This window comes from Pelodiscus sinensis, chromosome 19, assembly GCF_049634645.1.
Source record: "Pelodiscus sinensis isolate JC-2024 chromosome 19, ASM4963464v1, whole genome shotgun sequence".
Classification (NCBI taxonomy): Eukaryota; Metazoa; Chordata; order Testudines; family Trionychidae; genus Pelodiscus; species Pelodiscus sinensis.
The window spans coordinates 16,717,723-16,740,759 of record NC_134729.1 but is presented as its reverse complement, the minus strand read 5'-3'; the positions used below and the strand labels follow the sequence as shown (position 1 = coordinate 16,740,759).

The following is a 23,037-nucleotide window of genomic DNA, read 5'->3' as shown; positions in this document are numbered from 1 at the left end:
CCAGCATCTAAGTGGCTTCTCTCAACACATCGCTAATTTACAGTCAAGCTACGGGCAAAGTTACATCCGGGAAGCTGAGACTTGGGGCTGGAGGAGAATGAGAAAGAAGGGACGTGTAGGACTGTTAGGAGAGCCCTTAGGAACTGAAATGCTTCTATTTCAACCTCTCCTGCACCCCATAGCTAGTGGCACAGCCATGCCTGGCAAGCTGCTAGTAACCTGTAAATACCCATTAAGCGGTGAGCTTTCAGGGAGCGTGGAGTGAGCGAGCCTTTCCCAGTATGCACAGCACAGCACAGCAGAGCAGACTGGGGACTGACAGATTATGCATCAGCCAAGACCTGTAATTTCTTCGCAGGGATTTGACTCTCTAGCTCCCCCTGGCAGGTCAGAGGGTGTCAGTCTTGTCAGGAAAAAGCCCCAATTTCCATAGGTCCTGACTGAGGGCTCGTCTAGACTTGCTTTCACTTTCAAAAGAAGAGAAGCAAATTCGGCACAAAGAGGAAAGGATTTGACTTCGGCTCCAAATGCCCCGCTCAGGCCGTGCAGGGCAGGGAACGGAGCATCACAGGGCTGCTGCTCGTGATTTTTCACCCTCCTCCCTTAACATGCTGCCCAATAAAACAGTCACCACGAAACACCAGGAGGAGACATTTCACCGGCTGCAAAATCTGGGTCTAACTTGTCAGCAAGTTGCACATTTAGCTCTGGGCCAGATGATCAGTGATGGGGCTTATTTCCCTCCTCCAGAGGAGGACTTGGTCACACCAGAAGGCGTTCGGAGGGTATTGCCCTCCGGTGCAGCTTCCCGGCACTCAACACGGCCTCAGCCGCCTCTCGGGAGCAGCTAAGGCACGTGCAAGGCAGCGCGGCAGGAAAGGGAGTCAGGAGGGATCTTGGGGTGCTGAGATCAAAACCCTAGAACAGAAAAAAGCTTTTGCTTCCCAGAATCCCCCACGCCCCTCAGCGTCTGATTTTCTTGGGGGACGCTCTCTTGTACCGGACGCACGCTCCGCTCATAACAAGCTTTGAAGCGCAGCCAGCAGCCCAAGCCAGAGCGTGGGAGACGATCCCCATGAACGCAAGCACCATGGCAAGAGTGGGACACACTGTGGGTTAAGAACAGCTGCTGCACTTACCCGTGAGCCTGAAAGACTGGAAACCTCTTCTCTGGGACGCTGTCGAGCATCTCCTGCATGCCGCACACGCAATACTCCATCACCATATACGTGAAGGCAGAGTTAAGGAAGCACCATGGTTAAAGGCACGCCCAGACGAGCCCCGCTCTAATGGCAGTTCTGTGCCACTGGGGAGCGGCAGTGCCCTGCAGGGTACATGCGCCAGTCGTTGTGCCATGTTTTGCGAGGCCCTCCCGTTCAGTCTCTATTGGGGCAGCCTTTACAGGGATGCTAGGGGCTGATTCTGAAGCTGGGGTAAGGGGGAGGAAGCATTTCCTCGGTTCCTGCCTGTTTAAAGGGAAGGTGCCTGCTGGAGGTGGCTCCATGCAGCAGTGAAATTCCTTAGTGTGCCCTTGAGGCACTGGGAAAGGAATCCCCTCTCCGGCCCTGATCCTAGGGAAGAGAAGCTGTCATCCAACCCTCAGAGTGGTGGCTAGGCCTGATTTTTTGCCTCCAGACCAGTACTTTCAGTGGGGCCCAAGTTTCCTAGAGCACCTCTGAGCTCAGCTTTCTCTTCCAGAAGGGACAGAATAAGAGACGCGTGATTTGGGGGCTGTTTTAGGAAGAATCAATCATAGAATACTAGGACTGGGAGGGACCTCGAGAGGTCATAGAGTCCAGAAGCCAAAACGTTTTTGCTTTCACATTGTGGTGTTTGTCCAACCCCCACACAGACAGTCTCAAACAGGGCTGAGGAACTGTCTGAATCGAGGTCGGGGTTTCCTTGGGGATGATCCTTCCTTTCATTTGCCCCACAGCTCCTTTGGTCTCCAGGCCAGGGCACCAGGCCAGGGCTAGGAGAGGGAAGGCAAAATACTTGCCAGGCTCCTCTTCAGCAATTCTTGGCCAGAAAGGCAAATCCCAGGGAATCCAGGAGAATTGTGGTTAGCTAGTAAGAGGAAGGGGGGCTTGAGCTGCCCTGGGAGATCTGGGCCACTACCCCATAAATACCCCAGGCCCGATGGACAGAAATAGCTGGTGAAAACTCCTCAGAGAGAAGTAACAGTCTAGGCCCCTCCCTGTCAGCAGGGCATAAACACTCTGGGCTGTTGGGCACTAAAGGGAATAAGGCTACAAGGACCTTCAGTGATTGGCTGGGTCTGTGTATGTGGCTCTGTCTATTTGATAGCCAGGCACAGGGAGAAAGAAGGGATCTGCCGCTGGAGACCTGGTCAGCAGCAGCCACCGCTAAGGTAGGGGTAGGCAGGTCGGGGATGGCTTTAGAGGAATTGCCCATACACCACTGCTTCATGTGCTTCTCACTCTTTGCCTCTCCCCTGGTGGGGCTGCTTGCTCCTCCAGCTGGCTCAGCCCAGGAAAGGGGGGTCGTGACAGATCTCACTTAGACGTTTCTCCTCGCAGGAAACTCTCAGGGCAACCGGAAAGCCCCATCAGAGCTTGCCTTAAAGCCACAGGTAGTGGAGGCCTGCAGGGCCATGCAAGAACACCACATTTCTGAGATGTAGACAAGGAAGCAACGCGACTCTGGGGACACGCTCCCTATGAGTGCAGGGCACTAGTTTTGCCACTAGTCAGTCCTGGCAAAGCCCTTCCTTTTCAGGCTAGGCCAGAGAACAAGCTGCTGGTCTCCACACATGCTATAGCTCCCTGGGACGACTGACAGCCACAGGAGAAACGCGCCTGTTTTCAACGGGGGCCTTAAACTGTTCCACTTCTCTAGCACGTTCCCCCCGCGACCCCAAAGGGCTCTGCAAGCCTCAGATTGTGATCTTGCAGCTCTCATCCAGAGAGGGAAACGAAGCCAAAGACAACACGTGACTGATCCGGGACTAGAAGCCAGAGCCCGTAAGTCTCCCTTTCTTGATCTAATCCCCAAGGAAGCGGCTTGCACCAAAGAAGGGAATGAGCGGGAAGAAAGAAACCTTCCCACCTCTGAGTGAGAAATGCTAAGCTAGCTCCCACTTCACGGGTGTCTCAGAGTCAATTCCAGCCATGGCGCCTTTCTAGAAAGGACACTTCGCTTCCTATTTAAATAGCAGCCAAAATGTGTCATCCCCCCGGCGCCATTACCTGCAGCTGAGTGTTCTCTGGCTGACTAGCTAGATTACAGCCCACGCACCATTCAGGCTGGAACGTTCTCCCGCGTACGTCTATTACAGGCGAGCACGAGAAGGCAGCAGCTCTCATTTCTCCGAGTCAGTAGGACTCTCCTCCCACACACAGTTGCAGCTATCAATAATAGAAGCCATCAGGAGAGGGTGCCAGCCAGGAGGTTGCTTAATAAACTAGGTTTATTTTCTGCTTGGATGAGGCTCTCCATTCATCTCCAGTGCTGCCCTCCCATCAACTGTGGATCTGCTTAATGGCCTGTTAAATGCCAAAGTCTGTTTTTAATCCATTCACCACAGCTTTCCTGGGTCCAAAATCAGTGAAGCCTGTGACCAGACAAGCAATGTGCTGGACACTGCACTGCCAAGGTAAAACCTAGCCAACGCATACATCTCACTTCCACCACCTCAGCGGCCCCAAACGGGGGTGGAGCAGAGGATGAAAACAAGCGTCTTTGATGCTCTTCTGGAAACGCACTTTTCAGGGGCAAATGCTTGTGCTTCAAGAGACAAAGACCGTCTTTTAGAATGGGACGGGGGAGGGGGAAGAGGCAGGCACACCAAGAGCTGCTCAAATTCTAAACTAAAGAAAAGGGATGCTTCGGATGGACCATGTCATCGGACTTGTCATTCTCCTCCCTGTGACCAAGGCTCCCAAACACACAAAATCCACAAGGAGGCTTTGCTCACAGGAGTAACTGAAGCTGAGCCTCCCCCCCGCCCTACTGCCACACAATACCGTCCCATCCACAGACTATTCAGGGTGGCCGTCCCCACAATTTGGGGAGGCCCACAGCAGCCACCTCAGCTGTCCTATGGACACGATGGTTCCCCATACTGATGCTAGCCATGGGGAAGGGGTGGAATGGGGATGGGACAGAGCAGACTATCCATACAATATGATGGGTACTAATTTAGCTATAACCACTCAGATCTTGCACTCAGTGTGGATAGTTTGCTGAAGACATCCATTCAGTGTGCAGCAGCAGTCAAAAAAGTAAACAAATTGTGAAGCATCATTAAAAAGGGAGAGAGAATATCTTACTGCCTCTATATTAATCCCTGATACGCCTACACCCTGAATACTATGTACAGATGTGGTTGTCTCATCTAAAAAAAGATCTACTGGCATTGGAAAAGGTTCAGAAAAGGGATTTGGAACAGGTGCCTTATGAAGACAGATTAAAAAGACTGGGACTTTTCAGCTTAGAAAAGAGGAGACTCGGGGGGATATGATAGAGGTCTATAAAATCATGACAGGTATACAGAAAGTGAATAAGGAAAAGTTATTAACTTGTTCCCATAGCATAAGAACTAGGAGTCACCAAATGAAATGAACAGGTAGCAGGTTTAAAACAAGCAAAAGGAAGTTTTTCTTCATGCATCAGAGTCAACCTATGGGGTTCAAAAAGAGCTAGATAAGTTCAAGGAGGATAGGTCCCTCAATACGTATTAGCCAGGATGAGCAGAAATGGTGTCCCTAGCCTCTGTCAGGGGCTGAAAATGGATGATTGGGAGGGATCACTTAATAGTTACCTGTTTCTGTTCACTTCCTCTGCGGCATCTGGCATTGGCCACTGTGGGCAGACAGGACACTGGGCTAGATGGACCTTTGGTCTGACCCAGTCTGGCTGTTCTTATGTTCAGAGGCAGAGCAGGGCCTGGGCTGTGTGTGTGTGTGGCGGGGGGGGGGGGGGGGGCAAGGGGGTTGCCCTGGGCCCTGCACCTCCTCTAGGGATGGCCCTATTGCAGAGATGTTTGCAAAGATTAGGGGGCTGAGAATGAGGAAAGCAAAAGTGGGGGGGGGGGGGTCCCACCCTCCCTGGCTTTCCTTCTTGATTAACTTCTGAGCTGTCATCACCTTTTGCAAACACATGAGGTCTCCCTTGGGCTCTTTTTCCTTTCAGAATTTCAGCTCTTTATTAAATCAAACAGCAGCTTTCTATGCATAGTGACTGAATTATCCAGTGACCAAAATAAGGGAGGAAAGTGGTAATGTTGTTTATAATACTAATGACCTAGCTGCAAAGGCTTTGATCTAATAAAGTGCTGGATTAAATTAACTGGTGACTGTAAAGGGAGCACCCCCTATTGAGGAGCAAGTGTTGAAAATAAAAGCAACCATTTAACAGGGAAGGCAACAATGGTTCAACTCAATAAGGCCACATTGGTTTAAGCCAAAAGACACTTGGCTGTAGCACAGCAGCCTTTTCAGGAAGCATCTGGCTGCTCACTTTTACCCTGAAAAGGAGATCAGAGCAAACAGCAAGATTTGTAACTCATTCATTGAAGTTGGAGCAGTGTCTTGAGGATGCAGCACCAAACACTGGTTTGAGGTCTTGGTGCTCCCAGAAATCACAATCTAGGGCTTGGTTCCAAAACCAGGATTGTTTGATCTTGAAAAGTCAGGTTACATACCCCAGGGGAGTGGCATGCTCCGTATCTCTTGGGTTTATCGTCAGGCTTTGAGTGTTTAAGGCCCTTTTCACACTGTGCACCTTACAGGGGACATTCAAGGGAAGGACACAAAACCCAAGGTGGCTTTAGACAGTCTGGGAGCTAGCTCTGACCAGTGAAGAATATCAAGCCGGAGACTCCAGGGTTCAGCAATGCACATCTTTCCACAAGGCAGAAGTGCTGGCAGGGACCTGTACTCCAGAGAACAAGTGAATGGTTTTAACAAGAGGAAGGAACACCACACTTTGGCGTAGTTGAAGTTGACCTGCTGTAAGGTTGGCGGGGGCTGCTCTCCCGTCAACGTCGGCTACTCCTCGTCTTGGTGGAGTACCAGCGTGGAGGGGAGTGTGCTTCGAGATCAATTTATCGCGTCTAAGCAGACATGATAAATGCATGGCCAGAGAATAGATCGCTGCAGCAACAATACACTGTGCTGTGTAGACAAGGCCTAGGCCTGCTAGGTTCTATTTCTAGTTCTGATTTACTGTTTGACTGTCAACAAGCTAGTTTGACCCCCATCTGCGGCAATGCTTCTACTCGACTGGAAACTTGAACTTGAGGAAATGCGCTTGGATGGAAAGTGCTACTGAGATGCAGAATGTATTTTAAAACTTGAATAAATTCAAGCCCAGGAAATACTCAAATGGGTCTTAACCACCTAAATTGGAATCCTTTCAAAACACCATGAGGATTTAGAACAGTCACGTCTAAAAACAAGACTCAAAACCTTCATATCAACACCCAAGTGAAAGCAAAAGGATATATTTTCTGCTTCTCTTCATTATACAATACATCTACCAGCTGGATGACATTTTTGTGTCGTAGTCGTCGCAGGAGCTGAATTTCCCTGAAAGAAGAAAAAAGAAAAAAAAAGTAAGTGTATACCTCTACTACGGAGTGAAAATAATATTAGTCTATAGTTGCATGAATTGCAGAGTAGTTTTAGACACTGCTAATCCCAGTTGCTTTGCCCAAAATTAGCAACATGTTTTGTTTGACGGACAGAGCTATGAGTTTATTCTTTGGGTTTGTTAACCCAGAGTTAGAACCTAAAAATATTTGCATTCATTGACTAGAATCATGGGTCACCCCCTCATCTGAAAGAAAAAGATCACATGCGCTACTCCAATGCTGTTGAGTTTAGTTCCCCAACACAGCAAGAGGATGTTTAATTGAGAGTAAGGAAACTGGAATTATTCACAAGACCCAGCTGTGCTGGCATACAGCGTTGGAAGTGCAGTGTCTGTCAATGTAAAGGCGCGTTTTTCATTGCAGTGTGCTTCCCAGGGTAGATCTGGGTGCCAGGTTATCCATCAAGTTTGGCTAGGCTTATTGCACTCCGTGTTTTACAGAAGAAAATGAGGGAGGAAGGGGGGGAAGATTTGTCAAACAAGGAACAGCAATGCAACTGCAAACTCAATAACAGGAAGAGCAATCTAATGCTGTGTCACCCCACACAGGAATCAGCTGATCAGAGGGTTCCATTGGCAAGTCATCTTAGCCAGCACACTGCTTGCTAGCAAAGGGAGACAGTGGACAGGGACACTAATAAAAGGAAGTAGTTCTTCACACAGCGTGTGGTCAACCTGTGGAACTCCTTGCCAGAGGAGGCTGTGAAAGCTAGGACTATAACAGAGTTTAAAGAGAAGCTAGATAATTTCATGGAGGTTAGGTCCATAAAAGGCTATTAGCCAGGGGATAGAAATGGTGTCCCTGGCCTCTGTTTGTCAGAGGCTGGAGAAGGATGGCAGGAGACAAATCGCTTGATTATTGTCTTCGTTCCACCCTCTGGGGCACCTGGTGCTGGCCACTGTTGGCAGACAGGCTACTGGGCTAGATCGACCTTTGGTCTGACCCAGTACGGCCGTTCTTATGACACCCAAGCCTGCAGCCCGCATGCCTTCCCAGGATGGGTCTTTCTCCAGCAAGTGCCTGCAGATCAACTCCGCATCCTCTCCAGGCAACAGTTCACGGTAGAAGTCACAAAACCCCTCTGAATTCTAGGATATGCAGGAAGCAGCTTCATTAGCTTCTCCCAGACCAAGTACTCTGGCTAGAGAAGCTAGAAAGCTGGAGTTCACAGCTGGCCTCTGCCCCTGAGCCCTAGAGATGGATCATGAGCCTTACATAACACCTGCCAAGTAGTTTGGATGCCCAGCCCTAATAAACATTTCTCTCTGCATTTCACGATTTGGACCGCAGGAATACCATCATCTACATGAGCTAGGATGATCGTGCTAAGGATCAATGCATTTATCAGCAGCAAGAGAATCCAAAAAATAGCACTGTTCTGTGTCACGGTATAGGGCATTGCTGCGTAATTATGTACATTACTCTCTGTGATGGGTTCTGGGCAGGCACTGTAACAGACTAGCCGGACTGTCATTCTGTTCAGGAGGACACTTCCTTATTAAAGGGAACATTAACTTGAAATCTAGCCTTCTCCCAAAACGAGTTAAAAACAATTCCAACCTTTCTTTAATTCCTACAGTCTACTACTGTTTGAGAGTCATGTTTAAAACTACTCTTTCCCTGTTCATCATGTGCACAAAACATTGGAAACTAATCAGCTGACTGCATGATTTCAGGTAGATGCCAAAAAATCAATTAAAGAAATTCAGTCAGAGAATTTAAGGCCACAAAGGACCATTAGATCATCTAGCCTGACCTATCTAACACAAGATTAAACCGGAGTAAAATATTTTCCCCATTAATCATAGAACAGTCACAACTAAGATCACTGTAACAGTAAACAAAACAATTTCAAGGGAGCCTACTGAGTGTCGCAGTACAGAAGGGATGAGCAAAATACACCCCATAGGTCAGATCTGGACTGCCAAGCTACCGATTCACCCAGCATCTCTACCCCACATAACCCAAACCCTCTGCCATCTCGCTCCTGCACTGATACCTGCTTCCAGACCTGGCATAATAGTCTCCTGCTGCCCTAGGTCACAACTCAAACCCATGCATCCCATCTCGCGCCTCTACCCCAGGTCACAACCCTTTCCTTCACCCAACCTCCCTTTCAGACCCCCTCCATTAATAATGGAAGAGTGCAACCTTTGACCACTTAAATTTGTGGAGTACCCTCCCCGCCATCAAAAATTATCACCACCCCTGCTGTAAGGTGCCCTGATAAACAAGAATAGTCCACTGGCCAGTCACACTCTTGGCTGCTGTTTAAAATGAGGTTAATCTGTTTGCAATTCAACTCTCAGCCCCTCCACAGCCCCCTTCTCAGTCACTGATCACGGGGACGGGGAAGGGACGAGGCTTGTTACTCAACGCAAGCGCTTCTTGGCGACTAGGCCCCATGCGAATTAAGGAATGCTAGTTGTGCACAGGGAAAGCTTACACATGCCACTGCTCCTCCTGCAGTGGTTATTCAAGGAGATACACAAATAAGCCAAGGTGGCATCTAGGAAGGAAAGCTGTAATTTTCCTGCTTCCCCATCTCCTCCCTGGCTTTACCACAGGAGAGTTAGCTATCAATGGTGCCTTGAGACGGAGCCACAGCCTCACTGTCCAAGAGCATCACTTCTCTGGCCATGCACTGGATCCCTAGCCATAAAAGGGAAGGCAGGCCTCAGACTGGGAGCGGTGAATCACTTCATCATTGCAGCAAGCGTTGTTTAGAGTTCAGCTTGTTCCAGAGGTTCCCACTGGACTGGAACCAAATCCTCCCCTCTGATTGTGCTACCACTGCAGATGCAAGAAGTAGATAGGTACAAGTGGCTCATGCCGAATAAAAACCCAAATTCCTCTCATGCAACAGAAAACGATCTAGGTAGCTCCTGGGACAGACCCAGATGAGCTGGCTGCTGCATACTGAGGGAGGAAAGACACGCTGGGGCTTGGGTGAACTGAGTAAAAGAAAGCCCAAAACCAAACTGCAGCATAATCAGGCAAGCACCTGGGGCCAATTACAGCTTGCTAGAAGCTATTGGTTGATTAGACACCTGCAGCCAATTAAGGCCTGCAGTGCCACTTTAAAAGGGCTCCCCCAGACAAAAAGGGGGAAGGAAGAGAGTAAGGACAGAAAGGAGGAGCTGTGTGGGGTGAGCAGAGCACTGACCAGAAGGTACCAAAGGAAAGGAGCTGGGGGGGACTGTTTGGAGAAGTGGCCAGGGAAAAGCTGCCAGATTGAGTGTGGCAGTAACCCTGCCTGTTGCCACTGGCTTAGGGTCTCTGGGTTGAAACCCAGAGCAGTAGGCAGGTCTGGGTCTGGGTCTCCCCCTCGCCACCAACATCTCAACCTCTGCCTGGAGAAGGGAGATCAGGAATCCAGAGAGGATTATACCCCAAACTTATGAACTAGCCTGTGATGAGGATGGATCCTGCCTCTAGTGAAGAGAAAGAGGCCGTGGGGAGGGCCTCTGACACGATCCACCAGTAGCACAAGACTCATGGGGAACAGCTGGCGCTTTGCCACACTCCTTAGTGTCCTCTGCTGAACCTCTGATTTGCTCCAAATACATTTCAAACACCCGCATGGCTTTAAAGTGTCTGCAAAAATACGCCATTTTAATGGGACTCTTGGTATCTCAAGTCCTAATTCTAGTTTCGAAGACCAGGATTTTCACAAAAGCATAAAATGGCTACTTTTGTTTTCAAGTGGGTTTGTTTCCATTCCATCCCCTGCGGCATATGCAGCCATGCAAGGAAATTTGTGTTAACACAGAAGGCCTGAAAAGTGAAGCCACCTGGCTGGTCTATTTTCATTAGCCATAGCAAGCAAAACAAACAGAAGAAATGCACGTTTTGAAGGTAAATAGTTGGGAATATTTTAGAAGGCCAAAAATATACAGGGCAAAAAGGTTATTCAAAGTCAGGTTTTGCAAGCTACAGGCTGTCAGGAAGAAGAACTTCTAGCCTCAAGCAGAAGTGGACGCTCCCTTTCAAACAAAATATTCTCACCAAGTTAGAACAAACTATGTGGCTGGGCTTTTGCATGCCAAGCATCCATTTATTTAAAAAAAAATGGTGAAAGCAAATCCACCTCCAAGTCCTTGGGTTTCTTCTCTTTCATGCAGAGTTCTTACTACAAGCAATGTGTTAAGATAACAAATGCCCAACAGTCACAGGATCTGGGTGCTCCAGAACTGTATAACTATCTGCAGAGGAGTGCTACACATCTCGTAGGTCAGAGAAGCAATCCCATCCCCACAGCAACAACAAAACCACCTTGGGTGTCTCCTCTCATGCCCTCTTATCAAGTGGAGATGGAATCATTGGACTGCCTCAACCACCAAGAGTAACATTACCAAGCAAGGAACCCCCCTCCCCAATTTCCACCTCTGTTCTCTCTTTTGGTCCCTAAATCCACAGGGGGCTTTGTGCAGTCTGCAAAAAGTTTAAGCTCTAATCAGTTCTAGAATACCTGCAGCAAGATTGGCTGTGGCTTTAACAGAGCATTGGAAAGATACGGCAGTCCCAAGCCAGGGGGAGAAAAAAGTGCTACTAAGTGCAACAGGCCTATCAAAAGTAGGAGAACACAGAGAACCCTACCTAAAGGGCCTCAAGGTTAGCCTGGATTCTGTCCGGAAAAAACAGCTGTTCTGCTAACAAGCAGAACTAAAAGCTATTATTCTGCTCCATGAACTTGGGACTCATGGAGAGTCTTCTCTGGTCAGGGAAGTCAGCCACCCATGCCTCCCCTATGCATGGGTTATCACAGGTCCCCAACCGGGTGCATAAACTGAACAGGTTTCCACCATAAAGGGATTTAAATGTGCCAGTCAGGAAAGGCCATTTAACCTGTGCTTACTACTCTGAGAAGAGAAGCAGCCCACATCTTTCTGGTGTTTTCACTGGACTCCAGAAACACCCAAAATTGACTGAGGGCTCTAGCGGCAGCTTACTAGGAAGCACAGCGCCAGACTCAAGCTGCAGTGAGACCCAGTTTGCAGCCACCATCACCCTGAAAAGTGCTGAGGCTAGTAGAGAACAGAATACCACTCTGGTCAAATGCAGCACATGCTGGGATGTGGCTTTGCAGATCATGCCTCCCAGCCAAATCAAGTTCCCATGGTCTTATTTTAAATGGGCAAGTTTTAATTTGGCCATTTATGGCGGAGGTGACCTCCCAGCTCAAAAGCAGGACCACCAATTCAACTGCACAGTTAGTATCAATAAGCTTTTTCTGGAGAGCCCCAATGAAGCTACCAATGAGTTGAACGCAACACTTTCAGCCCCAAGCAAGCTACAGCATGGCAGCTGATTTGTGGTTTTGTAGCCAAACTGGATCAGAGTCATACAAAATGTTTTCTTCCCTAGAAGGGAAGTATCCAGTTTTGGATACTCCACCGGCCATGTGCCACCGAAGATTCCTGATAAACCCGCACCGAGGCCCACAATATGCCGCGATGCCTAAGAAAAGCAAATCTGCAGCAAAATCGGAAGTGACGCACAAAGATGACATTATCCTCCCATTTACCAGGCAAGCTGCTTGAATAGCTCCAACTAAGGTACAGAGACAATATGGCCCTCAAGCTGTAGACAGCTGACAAAACAGGGGAATTTTTCCCCCTAAACTGACTGTATTAACCTTTCCCAGTCTGTGTATGGTAATGGTAAAATGAGAAAGCCTTTGTCCTGCTGAAAGTCCGGAAATTAGCAAGTTAAAACTTCTCTGGAAATTTAATTTCACTTGCCGTAGGGGATATTGAGTCAGCCACATTTTTTTTAAAAAAGTCTTCACTGTGCAATGATTTAGAAAGGTTAGTTCAACCTCCTCCTCCCCACAGTTAAGAATCAAGCTCTTTCACCCCATTCCAATACTACTATTCCCAATCGGTGTCCATTAACATGGCCTACAGCTAAGTCACCTTGTGCTCTGACCCTGCCAAATGTCCCAAATGAAGCAAGACTGAATCAATATTTGAATGAGGATAAACAAGAACAAAGAACAAACAGGCATTTCCAGGGGGTGCTTAATAGCCGTCAAATCACTCAGCATTCAAGTTACCCCATATGCGCTAGTAGGGTAGAGATACAACCAAATTTTGCAGCTCCCCCCACCCCCATGTCCAAAGCTAGACACCCAAACCAAAATCTGGGAGCCTAAATAAGCGGCCTTATTTTCAGAGGTAATTAGCACTTACCAACACATCCTTTTGGATAAAACAGGATACATATCCTGGCCACCCGCCACTAACCCAGAACGGAACAGAGCGCCATCTCTGTGGAGCTATTTGCAAGCTCTGGGATTAAGATCTCACTAATGCACTTTATTTTAAAAGTAATAATCTCAACACCACCCGCTACCTCTTATAGAGTGCTTTCCTCTACCTAAAATGCCCCAAGAGAATGCTGGGTCTAGTATTCTTTACTTCCCATTCTAAACTGCTGTGACCTGTTAAACAGCTAACGGGTTTCACGCCTGACGCAACTGCACTTGATTAGCAGACAATGCCATTCTAGCTTTCTGTTTGCTGTGGGATCTTTTCAGATGAGCAACAGAGTTAAGATTAGGAACAGAAGTTTTCCTTTTCATGACCAACCTAGGCTCCAACGCAGCTCTTTCGTTGACAGCAACCCAGAATTCAATATGTGGCTAAAGGACATCTGCTGTGACATGTGCCACAACTTTGGAAGCTGGCAGCCCTGCACAAGTTTGATACAAAATGTTCTGTCAGGGTATATTTAAGCCAAGTTTCATTCAGGCTCACATTAGTAAGTTTTCCTGATTGATGTAACTTTTCTCCCTGCTAGCGTTCACAGTGCACTTCTGATCTCATTCCCCATTTCCTGGGCTCAGCATCTGAAGAGACAGGTCCAAGAATAGGCCTTCCAGATTGTCACACTAAGTTCTCCACAGTGTCTCCTGAGTGACTTGGCAAGTTAATTGGAAAACAAGGTGACAGTCTTCATGTGACATAGTGCAAGCCTTTATTTTCTACCCCATCCCTTAACTTGCCATGTTTAACATCCAGTTTTATTTTGCTAAACAATGGCCTACCGTGCATAAAGCTACAGCCACCCAATACTAAAGATAGTAAAGAATCAGGTTATCAGTCATTAAACCAGGGCTACTCAACATGCGGCCCGTGGCCCGTTTGTTTGTGGCCTGCAGGCAGGTGGGAGCCAAGACAAAAAAGTAGTCAATATAATGGTCTTCTGTAGATACAGTTTTTAGCAGTTACCTGCAACTGACCAGCTTTAGGAAAAAACCTAACCTGCTCCCTTCCTCTCTCTACTGCTATCCACAGAGAAAGTCTCTGGCTAATGCCCCAAAACAATACTGCAAATTCCTCAGATTCACAGGAACCGAGCTGGTTCCTAGTGCATGGAGATCCTCACAGGGAAGGTGGCTTTCCCCCAAAAGCATGGCAGCACCCCTCAAATCTCTCTTGCATGAAAAGATGCAAACACTGCAAGGTACAGGATGCCCAGCTGGTGCAAGCATGCAGAGGCAATGCAGAACATCAGAGACAGCCACATGTTTTACATACCAGACACATAAGGACTGCTCACTGAGATCAAAAGCCAATATGAAAAAAACCATTATTCTTCCATCAGATAACAGGTAGTAACACTGAAGACTTGAACTCTGCTTCAGCCGGCTGCACTGATCCCGAAGACAAAGCTGCAGAGAGGCATAAGGAGTGATATTTCCAAGGCAGTTTCAACAGCCCGGGGGGCAAGCTGTCTTTGCTCAACTTTAAACCACAACTGCACGATACCCTGAAAGTCTAGCAGTCACTCCTGCTCCCTCCCCCCAAAAGCACAACTGCACAATGGAGGATCTATCTTGAGGCCTGCGTGGGGCAGACAAGCAGTAAAACAATGGAGGAGACTTGTCCTTGAGCCCGATAAGTAGACGCAGTGCAAACCTTGGGAGTCACATTCCATTCGGGTTGATTACTAGTGATGTGTTAGCAAGAACACAGCAAGGACAAGTAAAGGCACTGGTAGCCTGTGGTTACTTTGTCCCCCATACAGACCCCTGCAGTTACGAGTCATTAACCTCTGGCTAACGAGCAACATAGATTAAAAAGGTGACCTCCAAAGAGTGGTTTGCTTCTCAATTTAAAAAAAAAAAAAAATCTGCACCAAGGAACCTTGAAAGCAGGATATTTTGAAATAATATTCCAGAACAGTGTTCATATGGGGAATTATTCTTGAATAATTAAAATAGTTACTGAGTTAGTGACACCAGTCAATCTCCCCATGTAGAAAAGGCCTAAGAATTTTATCCTCTCTTCCAAATTTCCGTGCATGGTTTCAGTAAACATGCCCTATTTACGCGACAGCTTACAGTCAGACTATAGTTTGCGTCAAAGACAGCTACAGAGAAAAGGCATCTCCAGAGCAACAATGTGTACTGTAGCTTTGCTGAAACTTGAGAAGTGAATCATTTGTAAAAAATCAAATAGTTACAGGGGTTTCCTGAGCATTTGCCAGGGACAGAATTTGCCCCTGTAAGCTTTAGGTGGACTCCACTAACAAACACAAGGGTGTATCGGCACCACTCGCTGAGAAGCCGTGGGAACAAGATCATCTGAAAGTCTCACTACCCTTTGGGACTGGGAGCGAGACAGAGTCCTGGCTGTGTTAGCTCTGATGAGCACAAGCCCTGCCTGGATGTTGCCCAGCTATCGGCCATGTCCCAACTCCAGTTGCTCTGACCTTTCACTTTGCTAAAACACTATATCCAATGTTTTAAATTGTGTGCACTGCTGGGAGCTGGCCAAGCGGTTAAGAAGGTAGGGCTGATCTCTTGACCCATTCTGTTAAGCAGCAGTTTGAATCCTGTCTAAAGCTGCTTAGGAAATGCTGTTGACTGTAGCCACATAGGGTCTGACACATGGCCACAAGTCTCTGACCTGAGAAACTATGGGTGGAGACAGGAGAGGCCTCCATGGAGTGCTAGGAATAGCTCTGCCAAGGAGAAAGTTTAGGCTGAGTCTGATTTACCAACAAAGCCAAACCCTTCTCTCACTCCACAGCCAGGTAGAAACTCGCACTGCTCATACATCCTTTGCCTCCCACGGTAACAGCAAGAGCATGGTGGTTCTGAGAGAGAGAGATAAAGATGAACTGAGCAAGAGCCCAAGACTTCTTTCAATAACAGCGTAATGCTTGATGTCTTTCCTACCACCACCACTACTGCCTCCAGTTCCTGGGTAAGTATGAGAGTTACCAAAAAGGTAAAGCCAGCTTCAGCCACAGTTTAATGTCTGCTGGGATGAGATGGAAACAGGGCAGCACTGCACTTACAAAACCAAAGCCGGACAACGCGAACGGATTCTCAACACTTGCCATTCTGTCCCACTTGACCCTTCCGGCATTTCTTAAAAGGAAACTGTCTAACTTCCTGAAAAAGTTGTAAGTACTATGTGGCAACGGCATTTGGTGACATCCAGTCGCAAGTATCTGACTGAAAAATCAGGAGCTAGGGGCTCCGTTTCCATTCCTGTTGCAGACTACAGCCTTGCCTTCCCTAGGAGAAAAGATCTGTCCATTACATCGACCTAACAACCCTGAAACTGCAAACTGCCTTAGCATTACTAGGTTTTTACCTTAACGGTAGTTACCCTGCATTAACGCAAGAGGAAACACAGAGCCCACCCCTTCTCCCTTGCCTCCAGTGGTACTTTGTGACAGTGATTTCATGTTTTTGCTTCTACCTTAAGTTTTTACACTGCTGTCCATGACTGGCATGTCTGAGCATCCAAGCAACCAGCTTCAAAAGCCTATGCTTCTGTCTGAATATTATACCTGTGCTAAGATACATAACTCACCAAATTAAGGACGTGAAGGACTAGTCTACTATAGGATAAGCAAATGCTTATTGGCAGGGCTCGCCAGCCGTGCTGTCCGGCATTCTGCGCATGCACAGATCGCCCGAACCCGGCTCTTCCGGGATGTAATCTACTTGCCATGGGCGAGTAGATTACATAGATTGTCGAGCCCTGCTTATTGGACAGTCAACATGCTAGTCAACTAGTTGCTTCCCCCCTTGCTACCTCTATCCGAAAGAAGCAGCAAGGGAAAGGGGGAGAAGAGGTACTTCAAAGCAGCAGCACCAGATGGAGCCTGGGATCAGTGGGGGGAGGGAGTCCCCAGCTGATCCTGGGTTCTGTGCGGCGCTGCCACTTCAAAACGCTGTGGGGAGCCGGCATCAGGCTCCTCGCGGCGTTTCAAAGCGGCAGCACCGTGTGGAGCCAGGATCAGCTTGAATCCCCATCAATTAGTCAGATAGTCCCTTCTGTTTCTCATCTGCAATTAGCCAGCTAGTGTAGCAATGAGCCATCAACAGTTCAAATGAACCACTTCGACATACGAAGGCCTCATTTTCTATTAGTTATACCAGTAACTGTTCCGAACAGATCCTTCCAAAAGTTTCGTGGGTGGGATCAGCTCTGCCTTAGCAGAGCTTCTTCTCAAAAATCAAGTAATTAACAGAGATATTTTCCTGCAATTCAGTGGCAGTTACCAGAGAGTTACCCACCTCCAGAGAAGGTAACAGGGGAGGGATCACACGAGGATTCCCTGTTGTGATCCCTCCCTCTGGGGCATCTGGCATTGGCCACTGTTGGCAGACAGGATACTGGGCTAGATGGACCTTTGGTCTGACCCGGTATGGTCATTCTTATATTCTTAATTCCATCTGTACCCTTTGTCACCACCAAAAGGGGAGGGGGGGGGACCCAGAATACAAAAGGGGGAAAGAGACCCCAAACAAATCCATGACCCAAGATAACAAGGGGAAGTTCCCAAGAGTCTGTTTAGTTTAAATGAAGATAGATCTGTAAGACGATTTAGCAGCTCTAATGACAGTCATGACCAAAAGGCTGAAGTGGATTAAATTAGCATGGACACTGCAGTCGGCATTAGTGTACGTCTAACCAGTTTCTGTATAATGAAGGGAGACATGGTGAGAGCTTAGGATAAACAAGTGGAGAGGAGGAAGTGAAGCCACCTATTTGAATGACTGTTAGGGGGAGAGGTGAGAGAGATACCAATATTGAAGAGGCTCTTAAATGCCTGAGCTATGCAACACACTCATACTTTCAAGCATTGCTACAAGTATAAACCCAGTTTGCCTCCATCGGGCTGATAAAGATAAATAGGATACACTCCTACAGTGCCCTTAAGCCAGAAGCGCATGAACTGCACAGTAAGGACACATCAATAATGCATCTGGGAGAGCGTCTTCCTGCCTGGGTCTGTGGACATAGGACAGGCTCAAGCTAGTGCTCTAAAAATAGCTATGGAGACATTGGGGGGAGGGGGGCGAGAAGAGGTCCAAGCTGCAATATCTAACGCAGTTATTTTCTGTAAAAGGTACTGAAATGCAGCCATCTCTAGTGTGGAAGCCAACCAAGCAGGCCACTTCCCAGAGGAATGGTTATTCTTAAAACATAGCCCGGGGTCTGAGCCAAAGTAGCAAGATGAAACAACTCTCAGACTTTGATTTCCTCCAAATCCACTTCCATTTCCAAACTTCTCACGGAAGAAACGTCAGTAGATGCCTCCATTTATGCCTGACACAAACCAGCTTTTCCCGTAAAAATGAGAGCAGATCCATCCTAGCAACACTCACTCACTTCACAGAAACTATTAGTGGCAACTGGAGAGAACTTTAAGGAACTGTAAGCCCCTGGCACTTCCACCAGCCTCCACAGAGCCCAACTCATCCTGTCCCTGCCTCAGACAGGGCAGCAGGTTCCTTTTACTATGATCTCCTTGTGCTTTCACACTCATTTTCTAATTTCCAAGCTTCCCTTTCAGTTGCTCTGGCTTCACGTCTCCCTCACTTGCTATTAAAAACCCACAGTATTAACATGTAATCTAAGTGCATCGCATATGGATTAAGGCGAGGCCAGAGACTAAGGATATAAGAGCTAACCGATAAGCATCATTGGTTATGGTTAAACTCCCACAGCACAGCCAACACCCAGCCCCACTGCCAAGGAGCCTGCTGCAGGCCCTGCCATAAGCCTTATACTCAGGTCTTCTCATTTCCAGACTAAACAAACCAACGCTTTCTAATCTTCCCTCACAGGCCATATCTTCTCAACCTGCCATTCTTGTTGCTTTTCTCCAGACCTTCTCCAATTTGTCCACATTTTTACATGAAATGTGGTGCTCACAACGGGCCACAGTACTCCAGCTGAAACCTACTGAGTTCACAGAAGAGTGCAGCCCAGAATCACATTTGCTTTTTTTGCAGTATCACCACATGTTGACACCCATTTAGCTTGTGGTCCACTTTGACCCCCTAGATCCCTTTCAGCAATACTCCCTCCTAGACAGTCAGTTTCCATTCTGTATGTGAGACACTGATTTTTCCTCCCTAATTGGAGCACTTTGCATTTGTCCTTATTCAACTTCATCCTGTTTAACTCAGACCATTTCTCCAGATCATTTTGAATTATGACCCGATCCTCCAAAGCACTTGCAAACCCCTCCCTGCTGGGTCTCATCTGCAAACATTATCAGCGTACTCTCTATGCCATCATCTAAATCATTGATGAAGATATTGAACAGAATCGGTTCCAAAACTGATTCCCACAGAACCCTCCTTGTTATTTCCTTCCAGCATAACTGTGGACCACTGGTAATTACTCTCCAAGAATGGTTATCCAGCCAGTTACGCACCCACCTTATAGTAGCCCCGTCTACTATAGTAACTGCATCTATTATAAAGGAAGAGTGAATTTTTGCTTTTAGATAAAGCCAATGGCATATATTTAAAAAAAACACCACAAACAAAAATGGACCACCTTAAAGAGTTTACATACCACATTCTCCCCCAGACAGTGGGGCTGAGCACTGTTCAGATCATAATATAAAGGTCTCTTCTGCATGCACCCTATTTATCACTATTACCTGGGCACAATGGGTTATGTCATGGAATTTCTTCTTTAGTATCTGATTTCCTGAATCTAGTAAGGTTTGAGGCTGGTCCCTCAAACAGTGAATTTGCTTTGTTGATTAAGATATTACACATGCAATATCCTTATACCTATCAAGTTCACATCGAGGCTACCTCTGTTTACTGTCATCATGACAAGATATTGCAAGAATATGGGTTCATGCCAAACTATAACCAAAGAAGGGAAAAGACACTGTCTCTTCTAAAGGAAAGGGTTATGCTTTCCCCAGTCAGACCTATTAGACTTGCCATCACTATCTGTCTAGTATCTTGCTTCCAGCTGTAGCAAGTACTTGATACTTCAGACAAAGGGAAAATCCCTGTCATGCAGTTAGCTCGTTGCCCAACGTACTATTTGATGGGAGGGGGAAGGGGCAAAAAGATGGAAAGGGCAAACTCCTTCCTGACCCCAGCATACACCTTTAAGCACAAGATGTTAAGGTCCCCTCTACAGATAACCACAAGTAGCTAGAGCAGTCAGTCACTCTCAAAGCATGCTCTGCAGACTGTCTTGCAGGTGGCCCAGGGCTCAGCATTTGGTTGAAACACCAGTGCCAGCTTCCTGCTGTGAGGGGGGGGGAAGACGGGGGGGGGGGGGGCTAGGCCAGATCTAGCTTGTGGGGAAGGAAGCAGCTCCGCCTGCTGGTGTTTCCCCTCCCTCCAGCTGGGAGAACATAAGTGCAGGAAACTGCTTTCCTGGAGGCTTTCCCCGCTGGTCCCATTGGCTAGACTCACAGCCAATGGGAGCAGCTGGGGGGGGGGGGGGGAGGAGTGTCAGAGCCAGGTAAGCGTCCCGCCATGCTCCTCATGCCCAAACCCTACACCCCCTCACCCTCACACCACCCCCTTACCACCAAAATCCCCCACCATATCGCAGACAGCACTGCTTTCTCTCAGAGAGAACACTTTTGTAAGCTAGACTATCCAAAGAACACACTGCACTAGATCTAGAATGGGTTTGCCTAGGAATGTAGTGACTGAGGCTGGCATGTTTTTCTGAGACTCAAACTCTCCATTTATCTGAGGAAGAAATACAACCTGACAGGTGCAGTGCAAACTCTCTCCCACTGCCAGCTGTATGCCTCAACCTGATCTCAAGGTGATCCTGTGAATAAGAGGAGAGTTCAGACGCCATTAGCCCTCGGCTTCTCCCAGTAACAGCTAACAAGAGGAGTGGAGGGGACAGCTAACTGCTATTGTGGAAATAGTTGGTGAGACATGGACACTTGCTTTCCAGACAGCCATTTGTGTTTACATCAAACAGATACAAGAGAAGAACACTTCTCTCTTCTATTAATCAAGGCAACTACCAGATAAAGATCAATGTGACTAACCAGGCTGCATACCATCAGCAGAGCAGGATCAGTCATTTCACAGCTGGGTTTTTCCAATCAGTTACCATCACACACAGTTACACCATACAAAGGATTTCCCTTCCAACTAAAGCAAAGTGCATCTTCTGCAGCAAGCTGCTTTTGACAGCCTCACCACTGAGAACAGCTGATGCTCAAAAGCCTTGCAGATACTGCCATTAACCCTCCCTGTTCAGTGGCTGCCGATGCCGTTAATAATGGAATGCTACAGCTCGTGCCATTAACTCATCATTGGGAGCTCTCTCCCACGGCAGCTCACCATCCTTTGCTTTCCGGTTTTCTGCCCGTACTTCCCGTTTCTCATGTTCACACAGGACCAGTCCAAAGGCACAACAGGTCTGTACTCCAGGAGCCCATGCTTGGGGACTCTGCCTGTGGCAGGTGGGGGGAACCCCGGCAGAATTAGGTAGCCTCACCTTTCCGCAAGTGCAGATGGGTCCCTGCTCGATGACCAGCTGGAGCTGCAGAGCCCTCAGAAGCAGCTGTCAGTAGCAGGCCCCGGGCCACACTGCAGCCCCACTTGGAAATGGGAACTATCACACAGGTTGAGATGAGAGAGGGGATAGGCTCTATCAAGATCAACATCGACTTAGCACAGGAGGATACTGGTTTGGATTGCACGTCAACAACGACCGATCTTCTTCCCACGCCTTAGTCCCTTACATGCTCCCTTCCCCCCCCCCCTCGGCCCAGGACGTGTTACCGTAGTGCCATCACCACCATCCCCACTCAACGGGAGGGTCAAGAAATTCTCAAGGCCTTTTCTGTGCCTCTCTTACTCAGTACTTGGAGGCGCTGAGGCGTTCACACTGAAATACAGATACAGAGGTCAGACTGCTGCTGCTACACACAGCAACCTGATCCCGACAGCTCATTTTCCCCAAAGTTGAAAGCACCAGAAACACACCCAAGCTTGTACAGGCAGATGAGCCATTTGGAGCTTAATAGATTTCTCCCAGCTCCAAATTCTGTGTGATCCTCTAGAAGGAATCCTAAGGATGGTAACACATAAGAACGGCTGTACTGGGTCAGACCAAAGGTCCTTCTAGCCCAGTATCCTGTCTACAGACAGTGGCCAACACCAGGTGCCCCAGAGAGGGTGGACCGAAGACAATGATCAAGCAATTTGTCTCCTGCCATCCCTCTCCAGCCTCTGACAGACAGAGGCCAAAGACACCATTTTATCCCCTGGCTAATAGCCTTTTATGGACCTAACCTCCATGAAATTATCTAGCTTCTCTTTAAACTCTATTATAGTCCTAGCATTCACAGCCTCCTCTGGCAAGGAGTTCCACAGGTTGACTACACGCTGTGTGAAGAAGAACTGTCTTTTATTAGTTTTAAACCTGCTACCCATTAATTTCATTTGGTGACCTCTAGTTCTTCTATTTAGGGAACTAATAAATAACTTTTCTTTATCAGCCCTCTCCACACCACTCATGATTTTATAGACCTCTATCATATCCCCCCTCAGTCTCCTTTTTTCTAAACCCAGTCGTTTTAACCTCTCCTCATATGGGACCCGTTCCAAACCCCTAATCATTTTAGTTGCTCTTTTCTGAACCCTTTCCAAGGCCAAAATATCTTTGAGGTGAGGAGACCACATCTGTATACAGTATTCCAGATGTGGGCGTACTATAGTTTTATACAGGGGTATACATAGTTTTATACAGTTTTAAACACCAGTGAGATTCGCTCTCCTTAATAGCTGCAGTAACTGACACACCCCACACCCTGTGTCAGTGTTCAGTCTGATGTTACAAACCCCCACCCCAGCTCTTCTATACACAGTAGAGGTTCCTAATACTTCACAGCTAAATCCGGCATCTGGCTCCCAATCGGCGGGCAGAGTAACACAGGCAGGTCAGGCACCAAAGCCTTTCCTGATTTACCTAAAGAACAAAACTTGTGACTGGATGAGGATTAGAAGCCAGCTTCAGACAGCCAGTAAGCACAATGCATAACCTACTGCAGGAAGCTAACAGGTGCCCAGCTCCATTATAGGCTGCTGCCCACAAGCAAGGTTGACAGGGTTTTGATTTATCAATCATTGCATCAAGTGGCCACATTGT

At 47.7% G+C, this 23,037-nt stretch overlaps 1 protein-coding gene across 1 annotated transcript in view; it reads right to left on the bottom strand.

Moving 5' to 3' along the window:
• Positions 1 to 23,037, bottom strand: part of STK11 (serine/threonine kinase 11) — a 63,175-nt gene that overhangs the window by 31,990 nt on the left and 8,148 nt on the right. The window contains 2 exon segments of the mRNA XM_075902665.1: positions 1,140 to 1,229; positions 6,468 to 6,551. Coding sequence (XP_075758780.1) covers positions 1,140 to 1,229; positions 6,468 to 6,551 — 174 coding nt within the window.